The 27,853-nt window shown below is 44.7% G+C and overlaps 1 protein-coding gene across 7 annotated transcripts in view; it reads left to right on the forward strand.

Moving 5' to 3' along the window:
- The first annotated feature begins 3,138 nt into the window (after positions 1-3,138).
- The window catches only part of dnajc5ga (DnaJ (Hsp40) homolog, subfamily C, member 5 gamma a), a 61,216-nt gene continuing 36,501 nt past the window's right edge, over positions 3,139-27,853 (forward strand). For 2 of the 7 annotated variants that reach the window (XM_038800019.1, XM_038800020.1), the window contains exons 1-2: positions 3,139-3,266; positions 23,393-23,514. In XM_038800019.1, coding sequence (XP_038655947.1) covers positions 3,177-3,266; positions 23,393-23,514 — 212 coding nt within the window. In that variant the 5' untranslated portion in view covers positions 3,139-3,176. Of the gene's footprint in view, positions 3,267-5,044; positions 5,150-7,785; positions 7,929-13,028; positions 13,105-23,392; positions 23,515-27,853 lie in introns of those variants that run through there. The other 5 variants (XM_038800022.1, XM_038800023.1, XM_038800021.1 and 2 more) reach the window with 5 other exon arrangements.

Here is a 27,853-nt window from a genome sequence, read left to right on the forward strand (position 1 = left end):
AGCTATTCACAATATATATTAATGATTTGGATGGGGGAACAAAATGTAACATCTCAAAGTTTGCAGATGATATCAAGTTAGGTAGGAGGGTGAATTGTGACGATACAGGGATCCTCCAGCATGATCTGGACAGGTTGGGCGAGTGGGCAAATCAATGGCAGATACAGTATAATTTGGATAAGTGTGAGGTTATTCACTTTGGAAGCTAAAACAGGAAGGCAGATTACTACCTGAATGGTTGGAAATTGGGAGAGGGGAGTGTGCAGTGGACCTGGGTGTCCTTGTGCACAATTCGCTGAAGGTAAGCATGCAGGTGCAGAAGGCGGTAAAGAAGACGAATGATATGTTGGCCTTCATTGTGAGAGGTTTTGAGTATAGAAGCAGGGATGTGCTGCTGCAGTTCTACAGGGCCTTGGTGAGACCACACCGGGAGTATTGTGTGCAGTTTTGATCTCCTTCTCTGAGGAAGGATGTTCTTGCTCCCGAGGGAGTGCAGCGAAGGTTTAGAATCATAGAATTTACACTGTAGAAGGAGGCCATTCGGCCCATTGAGTGGCTCACCGGCTCTTGGAAAGAGCTCCCTACCCAAGCCCACACCTCCATCCTATCCCAGTAACCCCACCCAACACTAAGGGCAATTTTGGACACTAAGGACAATTTAGCATGGCCAATCCACCTAACCTGCAGATCTTTGGACTGTTTCGGGTAATGTGGCTTCACAGCGCCGGGATCCCAGGTTCGATTCCCCTCGTCACTGTCTTTGTGGAGTCTGCTCGTTATCCGTGTCTGCATGGGTTTCCTCCAGGTGCTCCGGTTTACTCCCACATTCCAAAGACGTGCAGGTTATGTGGATTGGTCATGATAAATTGCCCTTAGTGAGCAAAATGGTTATTGGGTTACGGGGATAGGGTGGAAGTGAGGGTTTAAGTGGGTCGGTGCAGACTCGATGGGCCAAATGGCCTCCTGCACTTTATGATCTATGTTCTATGTGGGAGGAAACGCACACAGGGAGAACGTACAGAATCCGCACAGACAGTGACCCAAGCCGGGAATCGAACCTATGACCCTGACGCTGTGAAACAGTTGTGCTAACAGTTTACCAGACTGATTCCAGGGGATGGCGGGATTGTCATATGAGGAGAGATTGACGAGGTTGTGATTGGTCTCGCTGGAGTTCAGAAGAATGAGGGGGGGATCTCATAGAGTCTTATAAAATTCTAACAGGACTAGACAGGGTAGATGCAGGGAAGATGTTACCAATGATGGGTGTGTCCAGAACCCGGGGGTCACAGTCTCAGGATCATAGAATTTACAGTCTAGAAGGAAGCGATTCGGCCCATCGGGTCGGCACTGGCCCTTACAAAGAGCACTCCAATGAAGCCCACGTATCCACCCTATCCCTGTAACCCCCACTTAACATTTTTTAGACACTAAGGGCAATTTAGCATGGCTAACCCGCACAGCTTTGGACTGTGGGAGGAAACCGAAGCAGCTGGAGGAAACTCACGCAGACACGGGGAGAACATGCAGACTCCGCACAGACAGTGACCCAGCTGGGAATCGACTGTGCTAACCACTATGCTACCATGCTGCCCGTAAACTTGGGTAAATCATTTCGGATGGAGATAAGGAGGCATTTCTTCACACAAAGAGTGGTGAGCCTGTGGAATTCATTGCTACAGGAAGTAGTTGATGCTAAAACTTCGAATATATTCGAATGTAGCACTAGGGGAGAATGGGATTAAAGGCTATTGCGAGAAAGCAGGATTAGTCTATTTACCATAGAATTTACAGTGCAGAAGGAGGCCATTCGGCCCATCGAGTGCACCAGCTCTTGGAAAGAGCACCCTACCCAAGGTCAACACCTCCACCCTATCCCCATAACCCAATAACCCCACCCAACACTAAGGGAAATTTTGGACACTAAGGGCAACTTATCATGGCCAATCCACCTAACCTGCACATCTTTGGGCTGTAGGAGGAAACCGGAGCACCCGGAGGAAACCCACACACACACGGGGAGGATGTGCAGACTCCGCACAGACAGTGACCCAAGCCGGAATCGAACCTAGGACCCTGGAGCTGTGAAGCAATTATGCTATCCACAATGCTACCGTGATGCCCTTTGAGTTGGATGATCGTGATGAATGGTGGAGACGGTTCGAAGGGCCAAAAGGCCTCCTGCACCCATCTTCTATGTATCTAACTCCATAACCAAGGAGGATTGAAAGATTGAGACCAAAGGGTCTCTAATGTCCATCACCCCTCAAAAAATTTAGGATGCATCCCGTCCTAATTGGCTGACTTTCCATAGAGGACTGACAACTTTTTAAAGAACATTCTCTCTTTTTATCCTATAGTGTGGAGATGCCGGCGTTGGACTGGGGTGAGCACAGTAATAAGTCTTACAACACCAGGTTAAAGTCCAACAGATTTGTTTCAAACACGAGCTTTCGGAGCGCAGCTCCTTCCTCAGGTGAATACCTCGCCTTTCACCTGAGGAAGGAGCTGCGCTCCGAAAGCTCGTGTTTGAATCAAACCTGTTGGACTTTAACCTGGTGTTGTAAGACTTCTTACTATCCTATAGAATACGAGTACTGCCACGTTGATGGGTGATGGTGGGGTGAGGCAGAACGGCTCCACCCGAGTTAGTAGCCAGGGGCACTGGGTCAGAAGGATCCAAACCTGACCGCTGGCGAATCGCTCTGTTGGTCTTCCTCTCAGCCTTCCGGCCATGCGGCTGTCCCCTCACCTCCACGCCAGTGCAAGTTGAGGGGGCGGCGGCAACATCAGCGGCAGGGTGAGAGGTGGAACACCATTAACCAATGCAATTCTCAGGTGCCATTAACCAAAGCATTCATCTAATGACATTATAGCCAACACCGAGCCAGCCCCATGAACCAATCCGCCCACCCAATGCCGGGATCCAAGAGTCAAACTGTGAACCCATCCCTTGACCCCAGAGTTGTGACCCCACCCCCTGACCCGCGGGCCGTGACCCCACCCCCTCTGACCCGGGGGCAGAGGCCCCACCCCCTCTGACCCGGGGGCCGTGGCCCCACCCCCTCTGACCCGGGGGCCGTGGCCCCACCGCTCCTGACCCGGGGCCGTGGCCCCCCCCCCCCCCCCCCGAGCAGCGGTTCCCATTGGAGACAAAGCTGCCGCTGCACCACGTGATGCGCACTTCCGGCTGCACTTCCGCCGGCTGCGCGCGGCCGCCACTCCAGTCTCCGATCCTGATCCCGGGGCCGGACCCGGGCCGGAAGGTAAGGCGCGGGTCTTCATTCTGCCCGCTCTCCGCGTGGGCGATGCGGCTGAGGCCGACACCACTGCAGCTCGCACAGGGTTGGAAAAAGAATTAGAGAAATGGAACCGCCGGGCGGCTGGTGTCTGCTTTCTGCTCTTGTCATTTAATCATTGAGGGCGAGGGGAGGAGGGCGAGGGTAGGGATGGAGGGCGAGGGTAGGGATGGAGGGCGAGGGTAGGGTTGGAGGGCGAGGGTAGGGTTGGAGGGAGGGGGTAGGGTTGGAGGGAGGGGGTAGGGTTGGAGGGAGGGGGTAGGGTTGGAGGGAGGGGGTAGGGTTGGAGGGAGGGGGTAGGGTTGGAGGGAGGGGGTAGGGTTGGAGGGAGGGGGTAGGGTTGGAGGGAGGGAGGGAGGGGGTAGGGTTGGAGGGAGGGGGTTGGAGGGAGGGGGTAGGGTTGGAGGGAGGGGGTAGGGTTGGAGGGAGGGAGGGGGTAGGGTTGGAGGGAGGGGGTTGGAGGGAGGGAGGGGGTAGGGTTGGAGGGAGGGGGTAGGGTTGGAGGGAGGGGGAAGGGTTGGAGGGAGGGGGAAGGGTTGGAGAGGGGAAGGGTTGGAGAGGGGATGGGATGGGATGGGGGGATGGGATGGAGGGAGAGGGATGGGATGGAGACGGGAGGGGGGGATGGAGTTGGAAAAACTTTCATTTATGTAGCTCTTGCCACCACCGGCTGCCTAGTTGTTTTTAGATGTAATATAGAAACCATGTACATAGCAAGATCTCACAAATGGTGACCTGATGATGACCAGATAATCACTTTTTTTCTTCTCTGTTGACTGAGGGATGAATAACACTCAAGGCGTTGGGGATAACACCCCTCTCTTTGAAGTTGTCTTTTTTTGTCCACCTCGGTTTAACCTTTCATACAAAACATGGCACTTTTGACAGTATTTCACTCCCATCGACATTGCGATGTCAGCCGATGTCTCAGTGCTCAAGATTTTTGAGTGGAACTTAACATCAGCTTTGTTTCTGATAGGGACGGTCGTGGTAAGTGCTGTTGGGGGATTTTGCAGTGAAGCTGGTTTGGGAAAGATGGGAGTCGATGAGGATGGGGAGACCATGAAAAGATTGGAATTATGTTTTACCAGAGTGGTGGGAGTGAATGCGTTTGGTGGTGGGCAGTGGGACGAGTTGTTGAAGTTACATCAAAACACAGAAAATAAAAACAGAAGAAGGCCCTTTGGCCCTTCAAACCTGCTCCACCGTTCATCATGACCATAGCTAATTATAATCCAGCCATATCCCACCTCTTTTACCCCCACCCCCCAATATCCTTTGATCCCCATTGCCTCAAGTGTTATATCTAACTGCTTCTTGAAAATATATAATGTTTTGGCCTCAGCAACTTTCGCTAATTCTGCAGACTGACCTCTCGGAGTGAAGAAATTTCTCCTCATCTCTGGCCTAAGTGGTCTACCCTGTATCCTCAGACTGTGACCCCTGGTTCCGGAAACTCCCACCATCAGGGAAATCCTTGTTACATTTACCCTGTCTAGTCCTGTTAGAATTTTATAGATTTATAGTCGCTGTGCAGTCAGTAGTGCCTGCCTCCATTTGTAAGAATTCTCGAAGTGCTGCCTTAATTTGATGGTATGTTCAGCAACCCCACATGTTAATTTTAATAGACAACTTGTACGCATTAGCTGCTTTTTGAATATATAATAAAGCTGGTCTACGATCGCCAGTTGTACCGCTGAGTTAATCAACCAGTTAATCAGCTGTAATCTTCTTTTCTCTTTTAGCTAACGTAAACAAATTACAAATGCATTAACTAGTCTAACAGAAAGTTGTATTCAGATTCGGGAAAAGATGATGCATGAAGAACAATGTTTGAGGATTTCAATTTGGTAGGTTGATGTTAAGACTCGGAGGTGGTTAATGCCACAAGATTTTCATTTATCTCGCAGCTTCCGTAACCTCGGGTTATCCTAAAGTACTACAGCTAAGGAAGTGTAGCCAATGGAAGAAATGCAGGAACCAAATTGTGCACAGAAAGGTCCCACAAACAGCACCATGGTGGTACATAGAACATACAGTGCAGAAGGAGGCCATTCGGCCCATCGAGTCTGCACCGACCCACTTAAGCCCTCACCTCCACCCTATCCCCATAACCCAGTAACCCCTCATAACCTTTTTGGACACTACTGGGAAATTTTAGCATGGCCAATCCACCTAACCTGCACGTCTTTGGACTGTGGGAGGAAACCCACTCCGACACGGGGAGAACGTGCAGACTCCACGTAGACAGTGACCCAGTGGGAATCAAACCTGGGACCCTGGCACTGTGAAGCCACAGTGCTAGCCACGTGTGCTACCGTGGTGACCAAATAAATATTGGCCAGGACACTGGGTAGAGTTCCCCAGCTCGACTTTGAAATGTTGCCATGGATGTTTTAGGTCCCCCTGGGAGCAGACAAGGCCTTGGAGGATGCAGAAGAGATTCACTAGAATGGTACCAGGGATAAGGACTTTATTTGCATGGAGAGACTAGAGAAACGGGCGTTCTCGACTTAACCTTCCATGTTCAAGGGAGATTTGCTAGAATTATACATTTCTGGGCAGCTCGACTTTCAAAGAGGTTGTTTCTCTGAAACGTTGATTAAATATATTGGAACAAGTATTTGTTCACAAACCAATGAGTAATCTGAGTAAATAACTAGTTCAAGTCTTGGTTAGGTGGGTTTTCAATGAACTTGCAAATTATAGAATTGGGAGTAACTAATTTTTGAGAAAAAACTATGGAGCACAGATGGAAACCATTTGGCCCATCACACCTGTACTGACCCTTTGAAAGAGATGGGAAATTTATGCTACTCTTTCCCTGCAGCCTGAACAATGTTTGTCTTTTCAAGTATGTATCCATTCCTTTCTGAAAGGATGATGAAGGAGCAGCACTGAAAGCTCGTGATTCCAAATAAACATGTTGGACTTTCACCTGGTGTTGTAAGACTTCTTACTGTGCCCATCACAGTCCAATGCCGGCATCTCCATTTTATGAAAGTTGTTCTGAATCTGTTTCCACCACCCTTCCAAGCCAACCATTCCAGATCACAACAACTTGCATTATTTAATAACAACATGTCTTCCTCCTGGTCCTTTTGCCAGTTGTCTTAAATCTCTGTCCTTTAGCTGCCAACCTTTCTGCCAATGGAAATAGTTTCTCCTTATTTACTTTGTCAAAAGCCTTCGAGGTTTATAATCCCCTCTCAGATCTCCCTTTGATCTTTGCTTGAAGGCGAATAACCCAACTTCTCTAGTCTATTCAAATAACTTAAGTCTTTATTTTGAATTTGATTTATTGTCACGTGTACCGAGTGAAATGTAATGTTCTGCGTACAGTCAAGACAGTGTTCCATACATGAAAAACCATAGGACATACATAAATACACAATGTAAATACGTAGACACAGGCATCAAGTGAAGCATTGGGAGTATAGTACTACTCGGTAGAGAAAGGAACATGAGAGAGGGGTTTGAGTTTGTGTTCTCTGGTACCATTCCATTAAATCTTCACTGCACTCTCTCCAAAACCTTAAATCGTACAAGTGTGGTGCCCAGAAGTACATAATACTCCAGCTGAGGCTAACCAATGGGTTATAAAGATTTAGCACAACTTCATTTCTTTTGTATTCCAAGCCTGCTTTTAAAACCAAGGATCCCATGTGCCTTCACAACTTGTTTTGCTACCTTCAAAGGTTTCTGTTCATAAACCCCCCAGTTCCCCCTCTCTTGCTTGACCACCTTTAAAATTGTGTCATTTGGTTTATATTGTCTCTCCTTTTCAAAACCCATCACAAAGAGAAAGTTTTTGTGATGTTACATGGATTTTAATTTTTTTTTAAACAAGCCTTGGCGCTGAATGCCCTGCGTACTTCCTTGGAAGTAAGCTCGCTTTCTAATACACCCTCGTAGAAATTCAATCGCGTATTTACCTGTTCTTAACTCACCTATGACTCAAACAATGTTGTTGATAACCGAATTTGATCTTTGTCCTCGAGTATGCAACTAGCTATTTGGTACTACAAAGCTTGAGTATTGCTGAAAAAGGAGTATTGCTGAAAAAGGAGATATGTTTTTGACGCTATCTTGTTTATCATCTACCCTCCAAAATTAAGGAGTTTGCCTTCGCGCATGACTTCAATTTTGGTATTGCTATGCCACACATCAAACGGGAAGAGGTATTTTCAGTGTTTGACCTCTTCTATTCTCAGCTATCCTGCCATAAACCAGTCTCCAGTGAAAATATGGTCCTTGAAAGCATGCCCAGCCAATCTAGTGTATGCATTTGTGAGATACACGATGCCTTGTCCAATTTTCACTTGCATCTTGAATGTCTGGTGGTGTTGCGAATCTTCGAAGCCTACCCAGATATACAAATCCGTAGGCCCGACAAAGGGACTAGAATAGTCATCCTTAACAGGCACAACTATATTGACAAAATGCACACTGTCCTTAATAACAAATTCACATTTGTATCCATTAGAGTCACCACCTAGCATAACTGCACTGCCCTCCAGATACTGGAATCTTAAACAAAAACAGTAAATACAGGACAATCTCAGCCGGTCTGACAGCATTTGTGGAGAGAGGGGAGTCTGGTGACTTTGTCAAAGCTGGAGAGAACTGGTAAGAGAGCCTTAGACATGTGCGCTGTGTTACCAAGGCAATCCAGACTGGTCATTGTGTTCTGAATCTCTATTAATTGAACACACAAACTCAGTAACCTGCACAGTTAAATTCATCTTAAGTACACCATGTATGCTCAAATCAATGGTGTTGCCGTGGGATCCCCTCAGGCCCATTTTTGCCCAGTTTTCATGAGAAACACGTTTTGATAGAACAACCCTAATCTCCTACCCCTTGCATATTCCCAAAAGTAGATGACACATTTGCTGTCTTGGAATCCGCAGCTTCATGTTAGAATCACCTTAAACATCTTAATGTGATGCATCTCGTGCTTAAGTTCATCTCTGAATTTGAGACCAAGCTGTGGGGAAAGTCACTGAGGCTGCAAAGAGATATAGACAGGTTAAATGAGTTGGCAACAGGATGGCAGATGGAGTATAATGTAGGGAAATGTGAAGCTATTCACTTTTGTTGTGAACATAGAAAAGCAGAATATATTTTGTAAACGGTGTAAAAATGATATGTATTGATGTACAGCTACACACCCAAGTCACTTTGAACACAACACAAAGTTGGCATGCAGGTGGAGTAAGCTATGAGGAAGGCAATGGCATGTTGGCCTTTATTGTAAGGGGATTAGAGTACGTGAATAAAGAATTCTTACAATTGTTGTGCAGAGTTTTGGTGATACCACATCTGAAAAACTGCAGTTTTGGTCCCCATATTTAAGAAAGGATAAAGTAAAGTTGCCACCACAGTCACAGATGACATAGGCTGCTTTCCCCTTTGAGGCGGAGACCAGACTGGTGGTAATTTAACCTGAGGATTACCACACCTTGGGCAAGAGGAAAGGTTGGGAAGGTGGGGCCTTCATGAATAGCCTCAGTCGGTACAAGCCAGCTGTCCAGCCAACTGAGCTAAACCGGCCCAGATTAAGAAAGGATACGGCGACACAGCACAATGGTTAGCACTGGCGAGGACCCGGGTTTGATCCGGGTCACTTTCCGTGTGGAGTTTGCACATTTTCCCCATGTCTGTGTGGGTTCACCCCCACAATGAAGGGGAGGCAGGGGCGTAGTGGTATTGTCACTGGACTAGTAATCCAGAGACCCAGGGTAATGCTCTGGGGACATGGGTTCGAATCCCATCAGAGAAGATGGTTGAATTTGAATTCAATAAAAGCCTGGAATTAAAAGTCTAATGATGACCATGAAACCATTGTCGTTGTTGTAAAAACCCATCTGGGGAAGGAAATCTGTTCTCCTTATCTGGCCTACATGGGATTGGATTGGATTTGTTTATTGTCACGTGTACCGAGGTACAGTGAAAATTATTTTTCTGCAAGCAGCTCAACAGATCATTCAGTACATGGAAGAAAAGGGAATTAAACAAAATTCAAGAAAATACATGAGAATACATAATAGGGCAACACAAGATATACAATAAGCATAAGCATTGGAATTGGTTGAAGCATACAGGATGTAGTGTTAATGAGGTCAGTCAATAAGAGGGTCATTTAGGAGTCTGGTGACAGTGGGGAAGAAGCTGTTTTTGAGTCTGTTTGTCCGTGTTCTCAGACTTCTGTATCTCCTGCCCGATGGAAGAAGTTGGAAAAGTGAGTAAGCAGGGTGGGAGGGATCCTTGATTATGCTGCCCGCTTTCCCCCGGCAGCGGGAGGTGTAGATGGAGTCCATGGATGGGAGGCAGGTTTGTGTGATGGACTGGGCGGTATTCACGACTCTCTGAAGTTCCTTGCGGTCCTGGGCCGAGCAGTTGCCATACCAGGCTGTGATGCAGCCCGATAGGATGCTTTCTATAGTGCATCTGTAAAAGTTGGTACGAGTTAATGTGGACATGCCAAATTTCCTTAGTTTCCTGAGGAAGTATAGGCGCTGTTGTGCTTTCTTGGTGATAGCGTCGACGTGAGTGGACCAGGACAGATTTTTGGTGATGTGCACCCCTAGGAATTTGAAACTGCTAACCATCTCCACCTCGGCCCTGTTGATGCTGACAGGGGTGTGTACAGTACCTTGCTTCCTGAAGTCAATGACCAACTCTTTAGTTTTGCTGGCATTGAGGGAGAGATTGTTGTCGTTACACCACTCCACTAGGTTCTCTATCTCCCTCCTGTATTCCGACTCGTCGTTATTCGAGATCCGGCCCAATATGGTCGTATCGTCAGCAAACTTGTAGATGGAGTTGGAACCATGTTTTGCCACGCAGTCGTGTGTGTACAGGGAGTAGAGTAGGGGGCTAAGTACGCAGCCTTGCGGGGCACCGGTATTGAGGACTATTGTGGAGGAGGTGTTGGTGTTCGTTCTTACTGATTGTGGTCTGTTGGTCAGAAAGTCAAGGATCCAGTTGCAGAGTGGAGAGCCAAGTCTTAGGTTTTGGAGCTTTGATATGAGCTTGGCTGGGATAATGGTGTTGAAGGCGGAGCTGTAGTCAATAAATAGGAGTCTGATGTAGGAGTCCTTGTTTTCGAGATGCTCTAGGGATGAGTGTGGGGCCAGGGAAATGGCGTCTGATGTGGACCGGTTGCGACGGTATGTGAATTGAAGTGGGTCAAGGCGTTCCGGGAGTATTGAGGTGATGCTCTTCATGATCAGCCTCTCGAAGCACTTCGTTACAACTGACGTCAGGGCCACCGGGCGGTAGTCATTGAGGCATGTTGCCTGGTTCTTCTTTGGTACCGGTATGATGCTGGTCGTCTTGAAGCAGGTGGGGACCTCGGAGTGGAGTAGGGATAAGTTAAAGATGTCTGTGAATACCTCTGCCAGCTGGTATGCGCAGGCTCTGAGTGCACGACCAGGGATCCCATCCGGGCCCATCGTCTTCCGTGGGTTCACTTTCAGGAAGGCCGATCTGACTTCGGAAACTGTGATGGTGGATATGGGTGAATTATGGGCTGCTGGGGCACTCTACAGCGGATTGTTGGTTACCTGCTCAAACCGAGCATAGAATGCATTAAGTTCATCGGGGAGGGTTGCTCCAGACCGACAGCAACTAGTTGAAATTGTTTGTTGCCCCTTGGTAGGGCAACAAATGCTGGCCCGGCCAGATATGTCCACATCCTATAAAAAAAATAAACAAATAAAAACCCAAAGATGTGTGCAGGGTAGGTGGATTGGCCGTGCTAAATTGCCCCTAAATTAAAAAAAAAGAAAAGATATACTTGCTTTGGAGGAGGTACAGTGCAGGTTGACTATATTGATCCCTGGGATGAGGGGATTGTCCCATGATGAGACGCTTAGTAAATTGGGCTTATGTTCTCGAGAGTTTAGAAGAATGAGAGGAAATCTCACTGAAGCCAGAAAATTCTGAAGGGGCTTGATAGGGTTGACGCTGAGAGATTATTTCCACTGGTGAGGGATTTTAAAACACGAGGACACCGTCTCAGGATAAGGGACCGATCATTCAGTACTGAGATGAGGAGAAATTACTTTACTCAAAGGTGTTGTAAGTCTTGTTCCACCATTTAGTACATTTAAGGCTGGGATAAAAAGATTTTGTCTACTAAACAAATGAGTAAAATGTGATATCAATTTCAGTGCCAGATGCGTAGGCCATTTGTCCGAACAACTGCTGGATCATATCAAACAGCACTTGCATTTGACTGTTTGCAAAAAGTAGAGTTCTAATCATACTTAACTAATCTGTGCTGTCAAAACTCAGAATGTTTAACGTTAGATATGATTCTGCTATTGGGCAGCCCTTGCTGAACAATCCTGAGTGTGCTAAGAATTATACGAGCAACCAGTTTAAATTATTAGTCGGGCTTGCAGTGTGACTCCCTTTCGCTTTCCAGAAACTACATAAATTCCTATGCAGGGACCTGTCCCCTGCAGGCTAAAGGAATTTGTCCAGACATTGCACCTTTTTTGAGTAAACAAAAGAAAGGTGACAATAAAACGTCTCGACCAATTAAAGTCAACATGCCAACTAATCGTCGTCCTATTCTTCGTGCCGTATAAATTATTGTTACTTTTAAAATTGGGCAATCTTGCATTTGTCTTGATGCGTGACAGATGAAAAGCTTTGACAGCTTGTCTCTTTTACAGCAATACTGCATTGAGTCTGATGGAAGTAATTGCTTCATTAATAGAGTTTTGTTCACTTCTTAGTTTTTTGTTAATCCACTATTTTAGCTGTAATAAAACTCCAGTCCAGCCACATATTAGAAACGCACAAATGGTCTTGAGTCTTCTGAGATTCTTTGGGAAAATTACTTTCTGAATTTTTAAGAAATGTTATGAGAAACTGCAATAATATGATTTCTGGAGCATTAGAAATGAGCCCACTAAGTGGAGCTCCGTACAAATGTTTAAACCTACATATACAGTATTCCCTCTCACTGAGCTTAGTGCATAGTTCAGGCTTGCTGATTATAGATTGCTATCAGTCTCGTTTTGGGAGCTCAACATTTTCGATGCTTCTGTCTGAAGCATTCATGTTCCCATTAAGGGCATGGATAGCTATGAACTGTGGAACTAAAATCAATACCGTTTTGGGTGGGGGCTTCCAAATTTCCACTGCTAATGGGTGAATGTGTGCTTCCATAAATCATTTTTTAATTCTACGGTCATGTCACCGTTTGTATTTTGTCACCTGAGGAAATTATTTCCCTTTACCCGATCAATACTTCAGTTGTGTTGCTTTTAATCTAAAGGGAATGCAAGCCTAGTCTTTGCAGCACGTCCTCATTTAACCATTTTAACCCTGCTATCATTCAGCTGCATATATATGCTATGCTTTGTTGAAGGCAAACATATTTTGTTAGTGTGGAACCAGATTTGACAGCAGTACTCTGGACATGGTTTACCAGAGTTTTACACAACTGTAGTTTAATTTGCGCAACCGTTGTAACTTGTATTCCACGCTCTTGAAATGGAAGCTGACATTGCATAAGCCGTTTAAATGAGTTTTTGTACCTGTCCACTTGTTTACAGTGACTTCTGTACATTAAAGCACTATATTTCTCTGCTTTTCAGTTTCTAGCTTCTCATTTATCTACTTTTTCTAAATTCGCACTGGCAACTCTTAAGTAATGCATGTCTTTTTGAAGTGAGTGTTAATATTTGTGTGTTTTGTAACCTACAGATGCTTAACCAATGTAGAAGTTCAGCTTAGTGCTCTTCAGTTACCTGGTTTATTTTTTATCCTGTTTTCAACTGAGGTATGACATTGGCAATCCTTAACTAGCACAGATTCCATATTGAAATATTGTGGTCAGAATGTCTGCTATTTGCTTGTGTAATGAATGTAGGAATTTCAGATACTTTGTATTATATGTATTTGGTGCAGTAAGGGTTAACCTTGGGTTAGTGTGTGTGTAAGACTGCTGCAGTCATGTTTTGGTTTTCAAGGCAGACAACCTTCAGGACCCATGCGGCCGTCCTTCGCGACTATTTTCTCTAGAGGTGAGCTTGCTTGGTCCTCACGATCTCACTCCAACAGGTTCACAGGAAGAGCGGGCTATGCGCATATCGGGTGAATGATTCAGCCGGTTCCTTTGTGCCGTCTTCATTTTTGTGAGGATAGAAAATCCAAACTTGAACATGTAGGTCGTTGTGAAGGGCAAGAGCAACAAAATGCTTCTTTTACTCAGCTCCGGCTACTTCTTAGAGCCGCTACTCCAGAATGCTGACAGCCTCATTGACTTGTGCCGTGTTTTTAACGCACTGTCACAGCTCAGGCGCATAAGCTCAATTTCTTCATTTGGAGTCAGCTGCAAGTTAATAATTGACTCTGGGGTCTCAGACTCTACCCACCTCTTCTCTCCCAAAATCTTAAGCTTGTCCTCTCGAAAGTAGTGACCAAAATTATTGATCAGTGCAGCCAGATGCAACTGAATAAGGCTTGCCAGTCCATTTACAGTTTCCTTACTAATGCTGTTTTCTTCGATGTGTCGAAGCAGTGTGGGAAACACATACTTTTGGCTTTGCACTCGCAATTGCCAAACTTTCAATACCTATGGGAAAGCTTCGATTTCTTCAGTGTCAAAAGCAATCATAATCCTTCCCTTGCAATTTGAGGTTCGGTTCATTTAGAATTTAAAAAGATGTCTGCAAAGTAAGACATTGTTGGCATCCAAGTTTCATCAGCAAACTAATCAGCCAGAGGGGACAATTTCTCAAGGAGAAAAGGGTGGATTTCGTACCTCCGTTCATAAACTCTGAGTAGCACCCGACCCTTTGACAGCCAACGTACTTCTGTGAGGAACAATAAATGTGCTCAGCCCCCATATCGGAACACAGAGTGTCAAAAAGTCTGGTATTTAGTGGGCTGTGTTTAATGAAATTCACAATTTTCACTATTCCTTTCAACACCACTTCAGGATCGGATGGATATCCTTTCGATGCCAGTGCCTCACTGAATAAAACAATGATTCCAAACATTGTTTGCCTCATGGTAGCATGGTGGTTAGCATCAATGCTTCACAGCTCCAGGGTCCGAGGTTCGATTCCCGGCTGGGTCACTGTCTGTGTGGAGTTTGCACGTCCTCCCCGTGTGTGCGTGGGTTTCCTCCGGGTGCTCCGGTTTCCTCCCACAGTCCAAAGATGTGCGGGTTAGGTGGATTGGCCATGCTAAATTGCCCGTAGTGTAAGGTTAATGGTGGGATTGTTGGGTTACGGGTATATGGGTTACGTGGGTTTAAGTAGGGTGATCATTGCTCGGCACAACATCGAGGGCCGAAGGGCCTGTTCTGTGCTGTACTGTTCTATGTTCTATGTTCTAATGTCCTGACCAGCTGCCTCCTTAATCTTTATTATAACTCCGCTGTTTTTCCCAGTCATGTTGGCTGCTCCATCACATGATTCCTCAGCAAAGAACCCAGTCGAGCCCGCACTTTCCAACCACAAAACTATTCAAAGCTTCAAAAATTTGTGCGCCAGTTGTGCGGGTTGCTAAAGTCAGGTAGCACAGAAAATATTCAACAAATTCATTGTGCCAAACATACCTAACTTAAACTAGCAAAGTTGCACAATCTGAAACATCTGTACTTTCATCCAGTTGTATTGAGAACGTCTGCGCTGACTTTAAATGATAAATAAGCTGGGCTTCTAAATTCTCAGCAATATGAGAAATGTAGCGAGCCACTGTGCTGTCACTAAGTGGGATGCATTTCACTTTTTCAACGAACCTCTTATCTATGACTATGGAATATAATGCTGCAGGGAGAATTAATCTCTCTGCTATAGTGTGGGGCATTTTCTCTTTAGCTACATGTCTATGGTAGCTTAATGTAGCTAATTGTACTTTGTCATTCAATGTAACATTTCTGCTGAGGACTTCAGCTGACAATTTAAGTTCTCCTTGCATCCTTTGAAAAAAAATTAAGAGGTTTGTCCTCAAACTCCCCATGCTTAGTTTTCAAATGCCTTTGAAGTTTTGAGGGTATTAAACTTTCACTTGCCAGTACTTCCCTGCATACAACACACATGGGCCTTGCATCCTGATTTGCATTGGCACAATTAATAAATCCATACCATAAAAAACCGTCTTTATACTGCTTTGTGCCTGATTTCAGCTGCTTAATGGACTGTTCACCAGAGGACCTGGAGCTCACACCAGCACTGCTTTGTCCTGCTGTGGATTCTCCTGAGCCACTCTGTCCAGCAGGTTTAGTTGTGAGATCATGGCCTGTTTGTGTCTCTGGCCCTCTCTTCCTTATAACAAACCGATCCATTTTAAATTTTACTATCCTGTTGCTCGTTTGTTGCTGACAAAATGGAGGAATTGCAATTGCGTCCAAAGCATGTGACATCGACGTTCGGGTGGCATGACCTGCTCTCTGCCGCCCTTGAGGCAGGAAGATTACCTAAAATATATATTTTTTAAATGTTCTGCGTCTCCGATCGCGCAAATCCACGCGCAACAGCTGCAGCAGCAGGCTATTAATGCAGGCTGCAATCGGCCTTCAAAATGGCCACGAAGATATTTTTTAAAATGTGGCCGCGCTGCACATGCGTGCCCGATCATCGGTGCGCATGTTGCGCATGCGCACCGATGATCGGGCGCACATGCACAGTGTGGCTGCATTTTTTATATCTTCGCGGCCACTTTGAAGGCCAGTTGGAGCGGGCATTATTAATAGCCGGCTGCTGCGGATTTGCCCGATAGGGAACGCCGCGACGGACGACTCCGCGATCCTCCCAACACCCGCCCGCGAGTTTGACAATGCCTGGGCTAATGGATATTTGTTTATATTAAGAGGATTCATGGAGAATAAATAGAGACATTGTGTTCAGCTTAGTGAGATGAGGTAGTTAATGGGAGGAGCCACGGGCTGAGGCAGTCAGTTGTTGGGGTTTCAGTTTAGTTTTTGATTGGGATGTGAACAGAAGACAAGCAACTGCTCTCAATACAGTTCAGTTAAAGATCTGCCTGTAGACAGACTAACAGTTACTTTCCAAGCATTTCAGTTAAAGATTTAACTGGGGGCAGATCCAAAGCAGTTGATCTCAAGATAGTGAGTTAAAATGGTTGCTTGTGAACAGGGTCGTCAGTTTAAACAGTAAGTTGAGACAGGCAAGGATCTGCAGCTGGTTCCTGAAGGATATCGCTTTCTCAAAGTGGTTAATCCAAGATGTCTCTTCACAACATGTTTTCCTGAGTCTGCTAACTATTTAACAGTGGATTTTGGTTTGAGATGGGTGTTGTTTGAGTGGCAATAAAAATAGCAGTTATGGGTTATTGTGTTGATGAGCATTGTTTAATTGGTAATTGACAACTATTTATTTATAATGAAGTTATTAATACTGTGTTAGTAATAAAGCTCATTTCAACATACCATATCCCTATTTGTGCCTGAAATCACTCCTGGGGCAAAGTATCCTTTCCACACAGTCTTACAAATTAAATTAAGTATTGGGGTTTCTGTCCGGTATCCCTGCAACATTTAGGGTCTGGTCCGGGATCGTAATACTTGTGTTTTAGGATACGTTCATAGAATGTGGTAGTGGAGTGGCTATGTGACTGAATTAGTAATCCAGAGAACAGGAGTTTAAACATTTCTCATGGTAGTTTGAGATTTTGAATTTGGTTAAATAAAAATTTGGAAATGTAAAGCTGGACCTAGAAAAAGTGAATGAAGGCTGAGCGTTTGTCATAGAAACTTAACTGGTTCAATGTCACCCTTCAGGGGAGGAATCTGTCTGTTAGTTCCATGCCAACGTGGTTAGCCTCAACTGCTCTCTGAAGTGTCCCACCAATACACTTGAATTGTATCAAACTGCTTTCAGCTGACTACCAACAAATCCTCTTCTAGGTACCATGTCCAAAGTGGGTGTTGGTGAACATGAGCTTCCATTGGATTGGTCCATGATTGGCAAAATCCTATTGTGATTTGCTGTTGCCTTCTGCTGTATGGCTGAGGAAGATGCAAATCATGTCAGAGTAGTGAAATGGTAGAATGCACAAATGAAAGACTACTTTCATTACCCAGTTCCTTTGCGTACTACTGCACAGGAAAACTCCCCAAAATAAATTGGTTAAAATATGAATTACATTGGTTGAAATGGTTGATCAATATTCTTGACTTTTGTCATTGGTACGATGGCCCAGGGTTAAATAGACATTAGTAAGGCCACAAGAGAAAATGCTGGAAAACCTCAGCAGGTCTGACAACATCAGGGCAGCACGGTAGCATGGTGGTTAGCATAAATGCTTCACAGCTCCAGGGTCCCAGGTTCGGTTCCCGGCTGGGTCACTGTCTGTGTGGAGTCTGCACGTCCTCCCCGTGTGTGCGTGGGTTTCCTCCGGGTGCTCCGGTTTCCTCCCACAGTCCAAAGATGTGCGGGTTAGGTGGATTGGCGATGCTAAATTGCCCGTAGTGTCCTAAAATGTAAGGTTAAGGGGGGGGTTGTTGGGTTACGGGTATAGGATGGATACGTGGGTTTGAGTAGCTCGGCACAACATCGAGGGCTGAAGGGCCTGTTCTGTGCTGTACTGTTCTATGTCTATGTCTATCTGTAAGAAGAGAAAAGAGCTTAATGTTTTGAGTCCAGATGACTCTTTGCAAAGGGTCACCTGAACTCTAAACGTTAAGTTCTTTTGTCTCCTTACAGGTGCTGCCAGACCTGAGATTTTCCAGCATTTTCTCTTGGTCTCAGATTCCTGCTTTGGGTGCGATTGCGATTCCTCCATTTTGTCAGCAGCAAACAAACAGGACAGTAAAATTTCAGCCATACTGTATAATCACAACAGCATTATACTATATGTCACCTGCCTACCTGATGATGGCAAACTAGGTGTTCCGAATAAATAGGATGTGTATTGTTTTCCAAGGGGATCAGTCAGAAATATGGTCTCTGCAACTTATTACGGTGGCGGAAAGGATGCTAGATGGGGACTCTTCTTCTGAGGTAGTATGGGCTGAGGTTAGAAACAGGAAAGGAGAGGTCACCCTGTTGGGAGTTTTCTATAGGCCACCTAATAGTTCTAGGGATGTAGAGGAAAGGATGGCGAAGATGATTCTGGAAAAGAGCGAAAGTAACAGGGTAGTTCTTATGGGAGACTTTAACTTTCCAAATATTGACTGGAAAAGATATAGTTCGAGTACATTAGATGGGTCGTTCTTTGTACAATGTGTGCAGGAGGGTTTCCTGACACAATATGTTGACAGGCCAACAAGAGGCAAGGCCACATTGGATTTGGTTTTGGGTAATGAACCAGGCCAGGTGTTAGATCTGGAGGTAGGTGAGCACTTTGGAAACAGTGACCACAATTCGGTGACCTTTACGCTAGTGATGGAAAGGGATAAGTATACCCCGCAGGGCAAGAGTTATAGCTGGGGGAAGGGCAATTATGATGCCATTAGGCATGACTTAGGATGTGTTGGTTGGAGAAGTAGGCTGCAAGGGTTGGGCACACTGGATATGTGGAGCTTGTTCAAGGAACAGCTATTGCATGTTCTTGATAAGTACGTACCAGTCAGGCAGGGAGGAAGGGGTCGAGCGAGGGAACCGTGGTTTACCAAAGAAGTGGAATCTCTTGTTAAGAGGAAGAAGGAGGCCTATGTGAAGATGAGGCATGAAGTTTCAGTTGGGGCGCTTGATAGTTACAAGGAAGCGAGGAAGGATCTAAAGAGAGAGCTGAGACGAGCAAGGAGGGGACATGAGAAGTCTTTGGTAGGTAGGATCAATGAAAACCCAAAAGCTTTCTATAGGTATGTCAGGAATAAAAGAATAACTAGGGTAAGAGTAGGGCCAGTCAAGGACAGTGGTGGGAAGTTGTGTGTGGAGGCTGAGGAGATAAGCGAGATACTAAATGAATACTTTTCGTCAGTATTCACTCAAGAAAAAGATAATATTGTGGAGGAGAATGCTAAGACCCAGGCTATTAGAATAGATGGCATTGAGGTGCGTAGGGAAGAAGTGTTGGCAATTCTGGACAAGGTGAAAATAGATAAGTCCCCGGGGCCCGATGGGATTTATCCTAGGGTTCTCTGGGAAGCCAGGGAAGAGATTGCTGAGCCTTTGGCTTTGATTTTTAGGTCATCATTGGCTACAGGAATAGTGCCAGAGGACTGGAGGATAGCAAATGTGGTCCCTTTGTTCAAGAAGGGGAGTAGAGATAACCCCGGTAACTATAGGCCGGTGAGCCTAACGTCTGTGGTGGGTAAGGTCTTGCAGAGGATTATAAAAGATACGATTTATAATCATCTAGATAGGAATAATATGATTAGGGATAGTCAGCATGGTTTTGTGAAGGGTAGGTCATGTCTCACAAACCTTATCGAGTTCTTTGAGAAGGTGACTGAACAGGTAGACGAGGGTAGAGCAGTTGATGTGGTGTATATGGATTTCAGTAAAGCGTTTGATAAGGTTCCCCACGGTCGGCTATTGCAGAAAATACGGAGGCTGGGGATTGAGGGTGATTTAGAGATGTGGATCAGGAATTGGCTAGTTGAAAGAAGACAGAGAGTGGTGGTTGATGGGAAATGTTCAGAATGGAGTTCAGTTACGAGTGGCGTACCACAAGGATCTGTTCTGGGGCCGTTGCTGTTTGTCATTTTTATAAATGACCTTGAGGAGGGCGCAGAAGGATGGGTGAGTAAATTTGCAGACGACACTAAAGTCGGTGGAGTTGTAGACAGCGCGGAAGGATGTTGCAGGTTACAGAGGGACATAGATAAGCTGCAGAGCTGGGCTGAGAGGTGGCAAATGGAGTTTAATGTGGAGAACTGTGAGGTGATTCACTTTGGAAAGAATAACAGGAATGCGGAATATTTGGCTAATGGTAAAATTCTTGGTAGTGTGGATGAGCAGAAGGATCTCTGTGTCCATGTACATAGATCCCTGAAAGTTGCCACCCAGGTTGATAGGGTTGTGAAGAAGGCCTATGGTGTGTTGGCCTTTATTGGTAGAGGGATTGAGTTCCGGAGCCATGAGGTCATGTTGCAGTTGTACAAAACTCTAGTATGGCCGCATTTGGAGTATTGCGTACAGTTCTGGTCGCCTCATTATAGGAAGGACGTGGAAGCTTTGGAACGGGTGCAGAGGAGATTTACCAGGATGTTGCCTGGTATGGAGGGAAAATCTTATGAGGAAAGGCTGATGGACTTGAGGTTGTTTTCGTTAGAGAGAAGAAGGTTAAGAGGTGACTTAATAGAGGCATACAAAATGATCAGAGGGTTAGATAGGGTGGACAGCGAGAGCCTTCTCCCGCGGATGGGGGTGGCTAGCACGAGGGGACATAGCCTTAAATTGAGGGGTAATAGATATAGGACAGAGGTCGGAGGTGGGTTTTTTACGCAAAGAGTGGTGAGGCCGTGGAATGCCCTACCTGCAACAGTAGTGAACTCGCCAACATTGAGGGCATCTAAAAGTTTATTGGATAAGCATATGGATGATAAGGGCATAGTGTAGGTTAGATGGGCTTTAGTTTTTTTTTCCCATGTCGGTGCAACATCGAGGGCCGAAGGGCCTGTACTGCGCTGTATCGTTCTATGTTCTATGTTGTGTTGTAAATAGAAGCAGCCAAGCTAATTGCCACATTTTCATTTGCCATATGATATCTTGCCCGCATGTTGAGCTGAATTCTGTATCTATTCACTGGGTGTGTCATTCAAACCGCCCCAGACCACAGCAATTTTTTTTAAGCACTTCCTCTTCACCTTAAAAGTGATCCAGAGGGTGAGCCGTGTGGAGACATTCTGGACGTAAGAAATTTTAGTTTTTGAGAGTAATTAAGTAATTTAGGATTCATCGCTTTGGGGAAGGCGACATGTTTTGAGATTAAATTTAGAATTATGAATGAAATTCATCGAATCCTTATACAGTGCAGAAGGAGGCTATTCGGCCCATCGAGTCTGCACCGATCCTTTGAAAGAGCCTGCCCTGCCTAGGCCCAAACTATCCCCGTAACTCCACCTCAGGCCAATTTATTATTTAATTTAAAAGTACCCAATTATTTTTTCCCATAAGGGGCAATTTAGCATGGCCAATCCACCTACCCTGCGCATCTTTGGGTTGTGGGGGTGCGACCAATACAGACACAGGACCAACCCACCAAACCACATCTTTGTATTGTGGGAAGAAACCGGAGCACCCAAAGGAAATCCACACTGAGTGCAAACTCCACACAGTCCCCCGAGGTCGGACCCGAGCCCAGGTCTCTGGTGCTGTAAGGCAGCAGTGCTAACCACTGTGACACCATGCCACCCAAAATTGACACTTGCCCTGTTAAATTGTTCATTAGTGAATGATTCAAATACCAGGTAATGGTAATTTATATATTTGGGAATTCAAAGTAAGAAATGAGATAAAATTTTCCCTCACAGAATATAACAGGTTAGTGAAAGGCAATTAGCTGCATCTTTGGCAAGAAAAAAATAATTTTGAGTGATTATGGTGAGAAACTGGGTAGCTTGGATAAATATCTTTTAACACGTAGTTTGTTGGACTTAGTGGGGCTTACCCTGTCCCCAATTTTTTTTTTCCATCCACAAGCTACAACGCCTGTCTTGGATGGCCAGATATACAAGTCGAAAAATGGGCAAAGTGACAACCAGCCTAATGTACCTTCAGACTTGGGTTTTGATCTAGCTAACATTGATTAAATGTATGTGATTCATCCCTTCTTCTTCTCCATCTTCCCTACACCTGAACAGAATTGTGACTGTTCCACTGAACAAACATGTACAGCAACTAAACTGACAGTGGCAGTTTACGGGATTATTTTGGAGGAGGAGAAGGCGCTGCTGGAAGGGATCAAGGCAAAGTGGGAGGAAGAGTTGGGAGAGGGTATGGAGGAGGGGTTCTGGTGTGAAGTGCTCCGGAGGTTGAATGCCCCCACCCCGTGTACGAGATTGAGGCTGATACAGCTGAAGGTGGTGTCCAGAGGGCACCTTACAAGGACAAGGATGAGCCGGCTCTTTGAGGGGGTAGAAGATGTGTGTGAACGTTGCGGGGTGGGCCCCGCAAATCCCGGTATATGTTTTGGTCCTGTCCAAAGCTGGAGGATTACTGGAAGGAGGTGTTTAGGTTAATCTCAAGTGGTGCACTTGAAACTGGGGGGCCATATTTGGGGTGTCGGACCAACCGGAATTGGAAAAGGGCGCAGAGGCAGATGTTTCAGTCTTCGCCTCATTGAGCGCCCCAAGGCAGATCCTGTTATGGTGGTGATCAACCTCTCCACCCTGTGCCCTGGCGTGGCGGTGGGGACCTGCTGGAATTCTTGACGCTTGAAAAGGTCAAATTTGAACTGAGGGGAAGGATGGAGGGATTCTACAATTCATGGGCGTTATTCATTATGCACTTTTGAGAATTGGATCACATCGCACATTACGGGGGGTTGGGGACTGGGAGGGTTGGGGAGAGGAATACTACGTGTTCATGGTCACTGGGTGATTCCTGATTCCTTTTTGTCATTTGTTTATGTTGGCATGCGGGCTGCTGTTTGAGGGTTTGGTGGGAGGATGGGATTGTTGTTATTGATATGGAGATTGACATTACATTGGTTACTGATTATTGTTTGTTGGGTGTAAATTTGGGAGAAAATGTGAAAAAGGAGGAGAATAAAAAATATTTTTTTAAAAACTAAACTGACAGTATTGAAATTAAATGCTTTATGCAAGAGTTTGTGTCACCAGTGTATTGTGGCTAACATCTGATTGGGAGTTATGTCCCATTTTCATAATAGTTAGGAACTTTAAATTTGCTTTAGTCTGTATTTTGGTTTGTGATCTAACCTGTGAATCTTTGGATACTAAAAGTAGGGAAACTTCCCTTTCTAATTGGACACTTCCCAATTTTGAAGTTTTGATTTCACAAGTTGTCTGCCTGTTGCCACAAACAAACTATTATAGCCATATCCTTGTATTTTAAAGATAATAAAGGGCTGGTGCGGTTATCAAAAACTGGCACAGGGCCTACATGATGAAGCTGCATTTAATAAGAATATACATGTTGAAATGCTGCAAAGTTCATATCAAGCTAAAATATGCTTTTCTCTTAAAGCTGCCTGTCAACATGGCTACACCACGACTTCAACGTACAATGTCCCGAACAGGTGAAAGTTTATACAAGTCACTAGGATTGGAGAAAGGAGCTACACCAGAGGAAATCAAAAAAGCATACAGGTATGAAAAACATTTTAAAAAAAATAATCATTTTTTAAAAAAATCGTGACTATTTAATGTTTTGCAATTTAATTTTCCAATAACTATTCTGTGAACTTGTCATAGAACAGTAGAGTTTTATTGTTCAGTATTTTGAAATGTGTTTGAATACTTTACAAATGCATTTACACTGTTTACAGTATGGGCGTGCTGTGTTTACTGCTGGGTTAGATCTTTAATTTTTATGCCCACTGCACACATATGGTTGATGTTCGGATACAGTGGCAAGAACATTTAGCAAGAGCCAGGTTTTCTGAGGACCATGTTGAAAACAGGTTTGACACAGAGTCTGGGAGAAGCTTGGAACTCAGAAGTTACAACCCAATTGTTATGGGGTGCCCGTTAGCCAATAAATGTTGACCAGAGCACCAGAAAAACTTCTTCAGGCTTGATTAGATTTTTATCTGCCTGAACAGTTACTGTTTATCAATGTAACATCCCAATTCAAAGATGGTACCTCCTAACAATGAATATTTTCTTTCAATACTGCATTTAAATATCAGTCCAGATTATATTCATTTTCGACGAAAGAGAAAATGCTGGAAAATCTCAGCAAGTCTGGCAGCATCTGTAGGGAAAGAAAAGAGCTAACGTTTTGAGTCTGATGACTGTCATTTTCATTCATTTGAGCATGGAAGAGTTTTGTGCCAAGACCATATTTATTTTTCAGCCCAAGGTGGCAGTGAGCCTCTTATATATTTTCTGCCTGTTATGAATACAATTCTACAATAGGGTTGGGAAAGGAGTGCCAGGATTTTGACCCAGCCACAATTAGGAAAAACAATGAAATATACTTGTCAGGATGTTGTAGGACTTGGAGGAGATATTGTTGCTTTTATCCTGTTAGATGGTAGAGGTTATGGGTTTGACAAGTGCAGCTGAAGAAGCCTCAGCCAGTTACTGCAGTGCATGTAGTAGATGGTGCACACTGCAGCAACAAAGCACCGATGGAGGAGTGAACGGTTAAACCACTGAAAGCGTTTGCTTATCGTGAAGACAGCATTGCCCTGGATAATGCCAAACTCCTTAGTTGAAGCTGTACCCTTCAAGGCAATTGGAGAATATTCCATCACTCCTCTGATGTATGCCCTGTTGATGGTGGTAGGGTGTTGGGAAGTCAGAAGGTGAATTATTTGCTGCAGAAGCCTCACATTTTGAACAGCTTTGATGAGTATGACAATTGTGTAGTTGGTCCAGTTTAAGTTTCTAGTCAATCTGTGCTGCCTCACGTTGCCGAGGACCCGGGTTTGATCACAGCCGCGGGTCACTGTCCGTGTGGAGTTTGCATATTCTCCCCGTGGCTGCGTGGGTCTTACCCCCACAACCAAAGTTAGGCAGGGTTGGTGCTTTGGCTACTCTTAATTGCCCCTTATTTGGGGGGAAAAAAAAATAATTGGACACTTAAGTTTCTAGTCTATGATGACATCCAGAACATTGATGGTGGAGGGCCCTGCTATGGTGCAAGAGCATGTATTTGAAGGTGGTAGGAGTAAGTTTGAAGAAAAAAGATATTAATAAAGTGTATTTGAAGGTGGTAGGAGTAAGTTTGAAAAAAAAAGATATTAATAAAGTGTATGGGACCCTGGTCTGTAACAGAAAGCCAGGGGGTTATGCTAAATCTATATAAAACGCTAGTTCAGCCCAACTTGAGTGTTGTCTAGTTCCAGATACTACACTCGGAAGGACATGAAACTGTTTTGGTGAGGGTACAGAAGAAATTTACCTGAAATTATTCCAGGGTTGATTGGGGAAGCTGTGGTTCCCCTTGGAGGAGAGATGGCTAAGAAGATTGATAGAAACGTTTAAAATAATGGAGGGGTGAAAGTAAAGAGAAGCAGTTTCCAAAGGTGATGGTAAAGTAATGGGAGAATACAGATTTGCGTTTAATTTGTAAAATAATTAATTGGGAGGAATGGAAGAAATTTTACCCAACAAGTTCCTAAATGGATTTTGATGGATATTACTTCAATAGTAGGATTTAAAAGGGAAAATGAAAAAAATTACAAGACCAAAGAGCAGAACGTAGGACCTAGAGTGCAGAAGGAGGCCATTTGGTCCATCGAGTCTGCCCCGACCCACTTAAGCCCTCACTTCCACCCTATCCCCGTAACCCAATAACCCCTCCTACCCTTTTTAGTTACGAAGGGCAATTTATCATGGCCAATCCACCTAACTTGCATGTCTTTGGCATGTGGGAGGAAACCGGAGCACCCGGAAGAAACCCCCACAGACACGGGGAGAACGTGCAGACTCCGCACAAACAGTGACCCAGTTGGGAATTGAACCTGGGACCCTGGCGCTGTGAAGCCACAGTGCTATCCACTTGTGCTGCCCGTGCAGGAGACTGCGACTAATTGGATAGCCCTTTCAAAGAGCAAGGACAGACATGATGGACTGAATGGCCTACTTTATGCTATTTTATTGAATGGTAATGCCAGTCTCGAAGGAGATGTTTTTTTAATATCCAGCTGAGGAGAGCTGTTCTCCGTTTCATGTCACATCTGAAATATGATGCCCAACAGTGCAGAATAAGGGGTCAGTTTATTTCGGGCTGAGATGAGAAATTTCTGCATTCGGTTGTGAACCTTTGGAATTGTCCACCCCAGAGGGCGGTGGATGTTTCATTGTTGAGTATGTCAAAGGCTGGGATTGACAATGTTTTGATTTCTTGGGGAATAGAAGGATATATGGAACAAGTGGGAAAGTGGATTTGAGGCAGATCAGCTTTGTGAATTGGTGCAGCAGGCAGTATGATCTACTGCTCTTATTTTTCATGGTCTTGTGAGAAGGAATTAGCTGGCAATCTTCAACATTGTCAAACAGGTACTGATATTTGAGTTCTCTTGGCTAGGGGCATTTGAGTTTTCTTCTTTCATGGTATGTGGCTGTCACTAGCAAGGCTAACGTATGCTGCTCATCCTTAATTGACCTTGATCTGAGTGGTTTGCCAGGCCATTTCAGAGTCCAGAGTCGCGCGTAGGCTGAAGCAGGTAAGATTGGCAGATTTCCTTCCCTAAAGGATGAACCAGATGGGTTTCATGTCACTTACTGAGACTACTCCAGATTTTTATTAAGTGAATTCAAATTACACCCAACTGCTGCATTAGGATTTGAACCCCTCAGCCCAAAGCATGAACTTGGGTCTCTGGATTGCTCATCAGTGACGTTACCTCTACACTACCATCGTCCATTAGTGTGGATATTTCTAAAGCTCTGGTCATTACAGAAGCCAGGATGTCGCTGGGACTGTGCTTGCTGTACCTAGAACACTCAAATTGCATGCTTTAATAGTGCAGTGTGGCTGGAAGTTGCAGTTGGTTTTAGTGTTGCTATTAGCTCTGCTTTCTTCACCTCTTGGGAATGGGAGTCACCATCTGCACTGGTTTTGCCAAAGTGAGCTTTCTTCAAGCCTGTAGGTGTTGAGATACCCATGAGTGATCCAGAGCATCTCTTATGCAGCTTGACCACCCTGATGTCTCTCTGTCTTCCTACTTCAAGCACCTCTGAAGGGAATTCCCACTGCAAAATCCATTGGTGCAAGTATTAGAGTTGTGTTTTAAAAGTAAGTGCAAGAAAAAATACTTCAAGAAAGCCAAGAGCTGGCTATGAACACTTATTCTAATATGGCAGAGTTCTTTCCATAAGCTCCTGTGTCCTTACATTCTCATGTTGGATGCCTGTTCTGTGGGTTAGACGCAAAGTTCTGCTAGCTAAAATGCTAGTAAATAACATGCAGGGCGTATCAATTTCCAAATTGAATATTGAGGTAAAGCCCTGACTTAAGGTAGGGTTGACCAATTCTGATGTTCACTGTCCATGGGAAATCTTTTGCGATATAAAGTGGACTGAAATTTGCCTACTTTCTCCAATCAGATTTGAATTTTAAAAAAATGATAGCCAGCAGGGTTAGTTAGCTGAATACAAGAGTCAGCAGTGGTATAGCTGAGCTGCTGAAATTACTGAACTGAGCATGAGATTGAAAAAACATTACATTTTTTGTGTATAGTGCTGTTGATTTTAAAATGACCCCCATATTCCAGCAGCAATTTTCCCGCATCATAAACACTTCAGTTTTTCTTCTTGCCTCGTGCAATATTTAATTCTGATATTGCTTCATCTATTGTAAAAATTCTCTTCTGTCAACTCATCACACTATTTAACGAGCGCTACTGAGTTGCTTTTAGTTCAAATTTAATTCTTAATATTGTATCAACATCTAAATAAACTAATTTGAATGCTGATACTTGATCAAACTAAGAGTCAAAGATATTATTGTGGTGATCTGGTTTGTGAACCAGGC

This window comes from Scyliorhinus canicula, chromosome 6, assembly GCF_902713615.1.
Source record: "Scyliorhinus canicula chromosome 6, sScyCan1.1, whole genome shotgun sequence".
Classification (NCBI taxonomy): domain Eukaryota; kingdom Metazoa; phylum Chordata; class Chondrichthyes; order Carcharhiniformes; family Scyliorhinidae; genus Scyliorhinus; species Scyliorhinus canicula.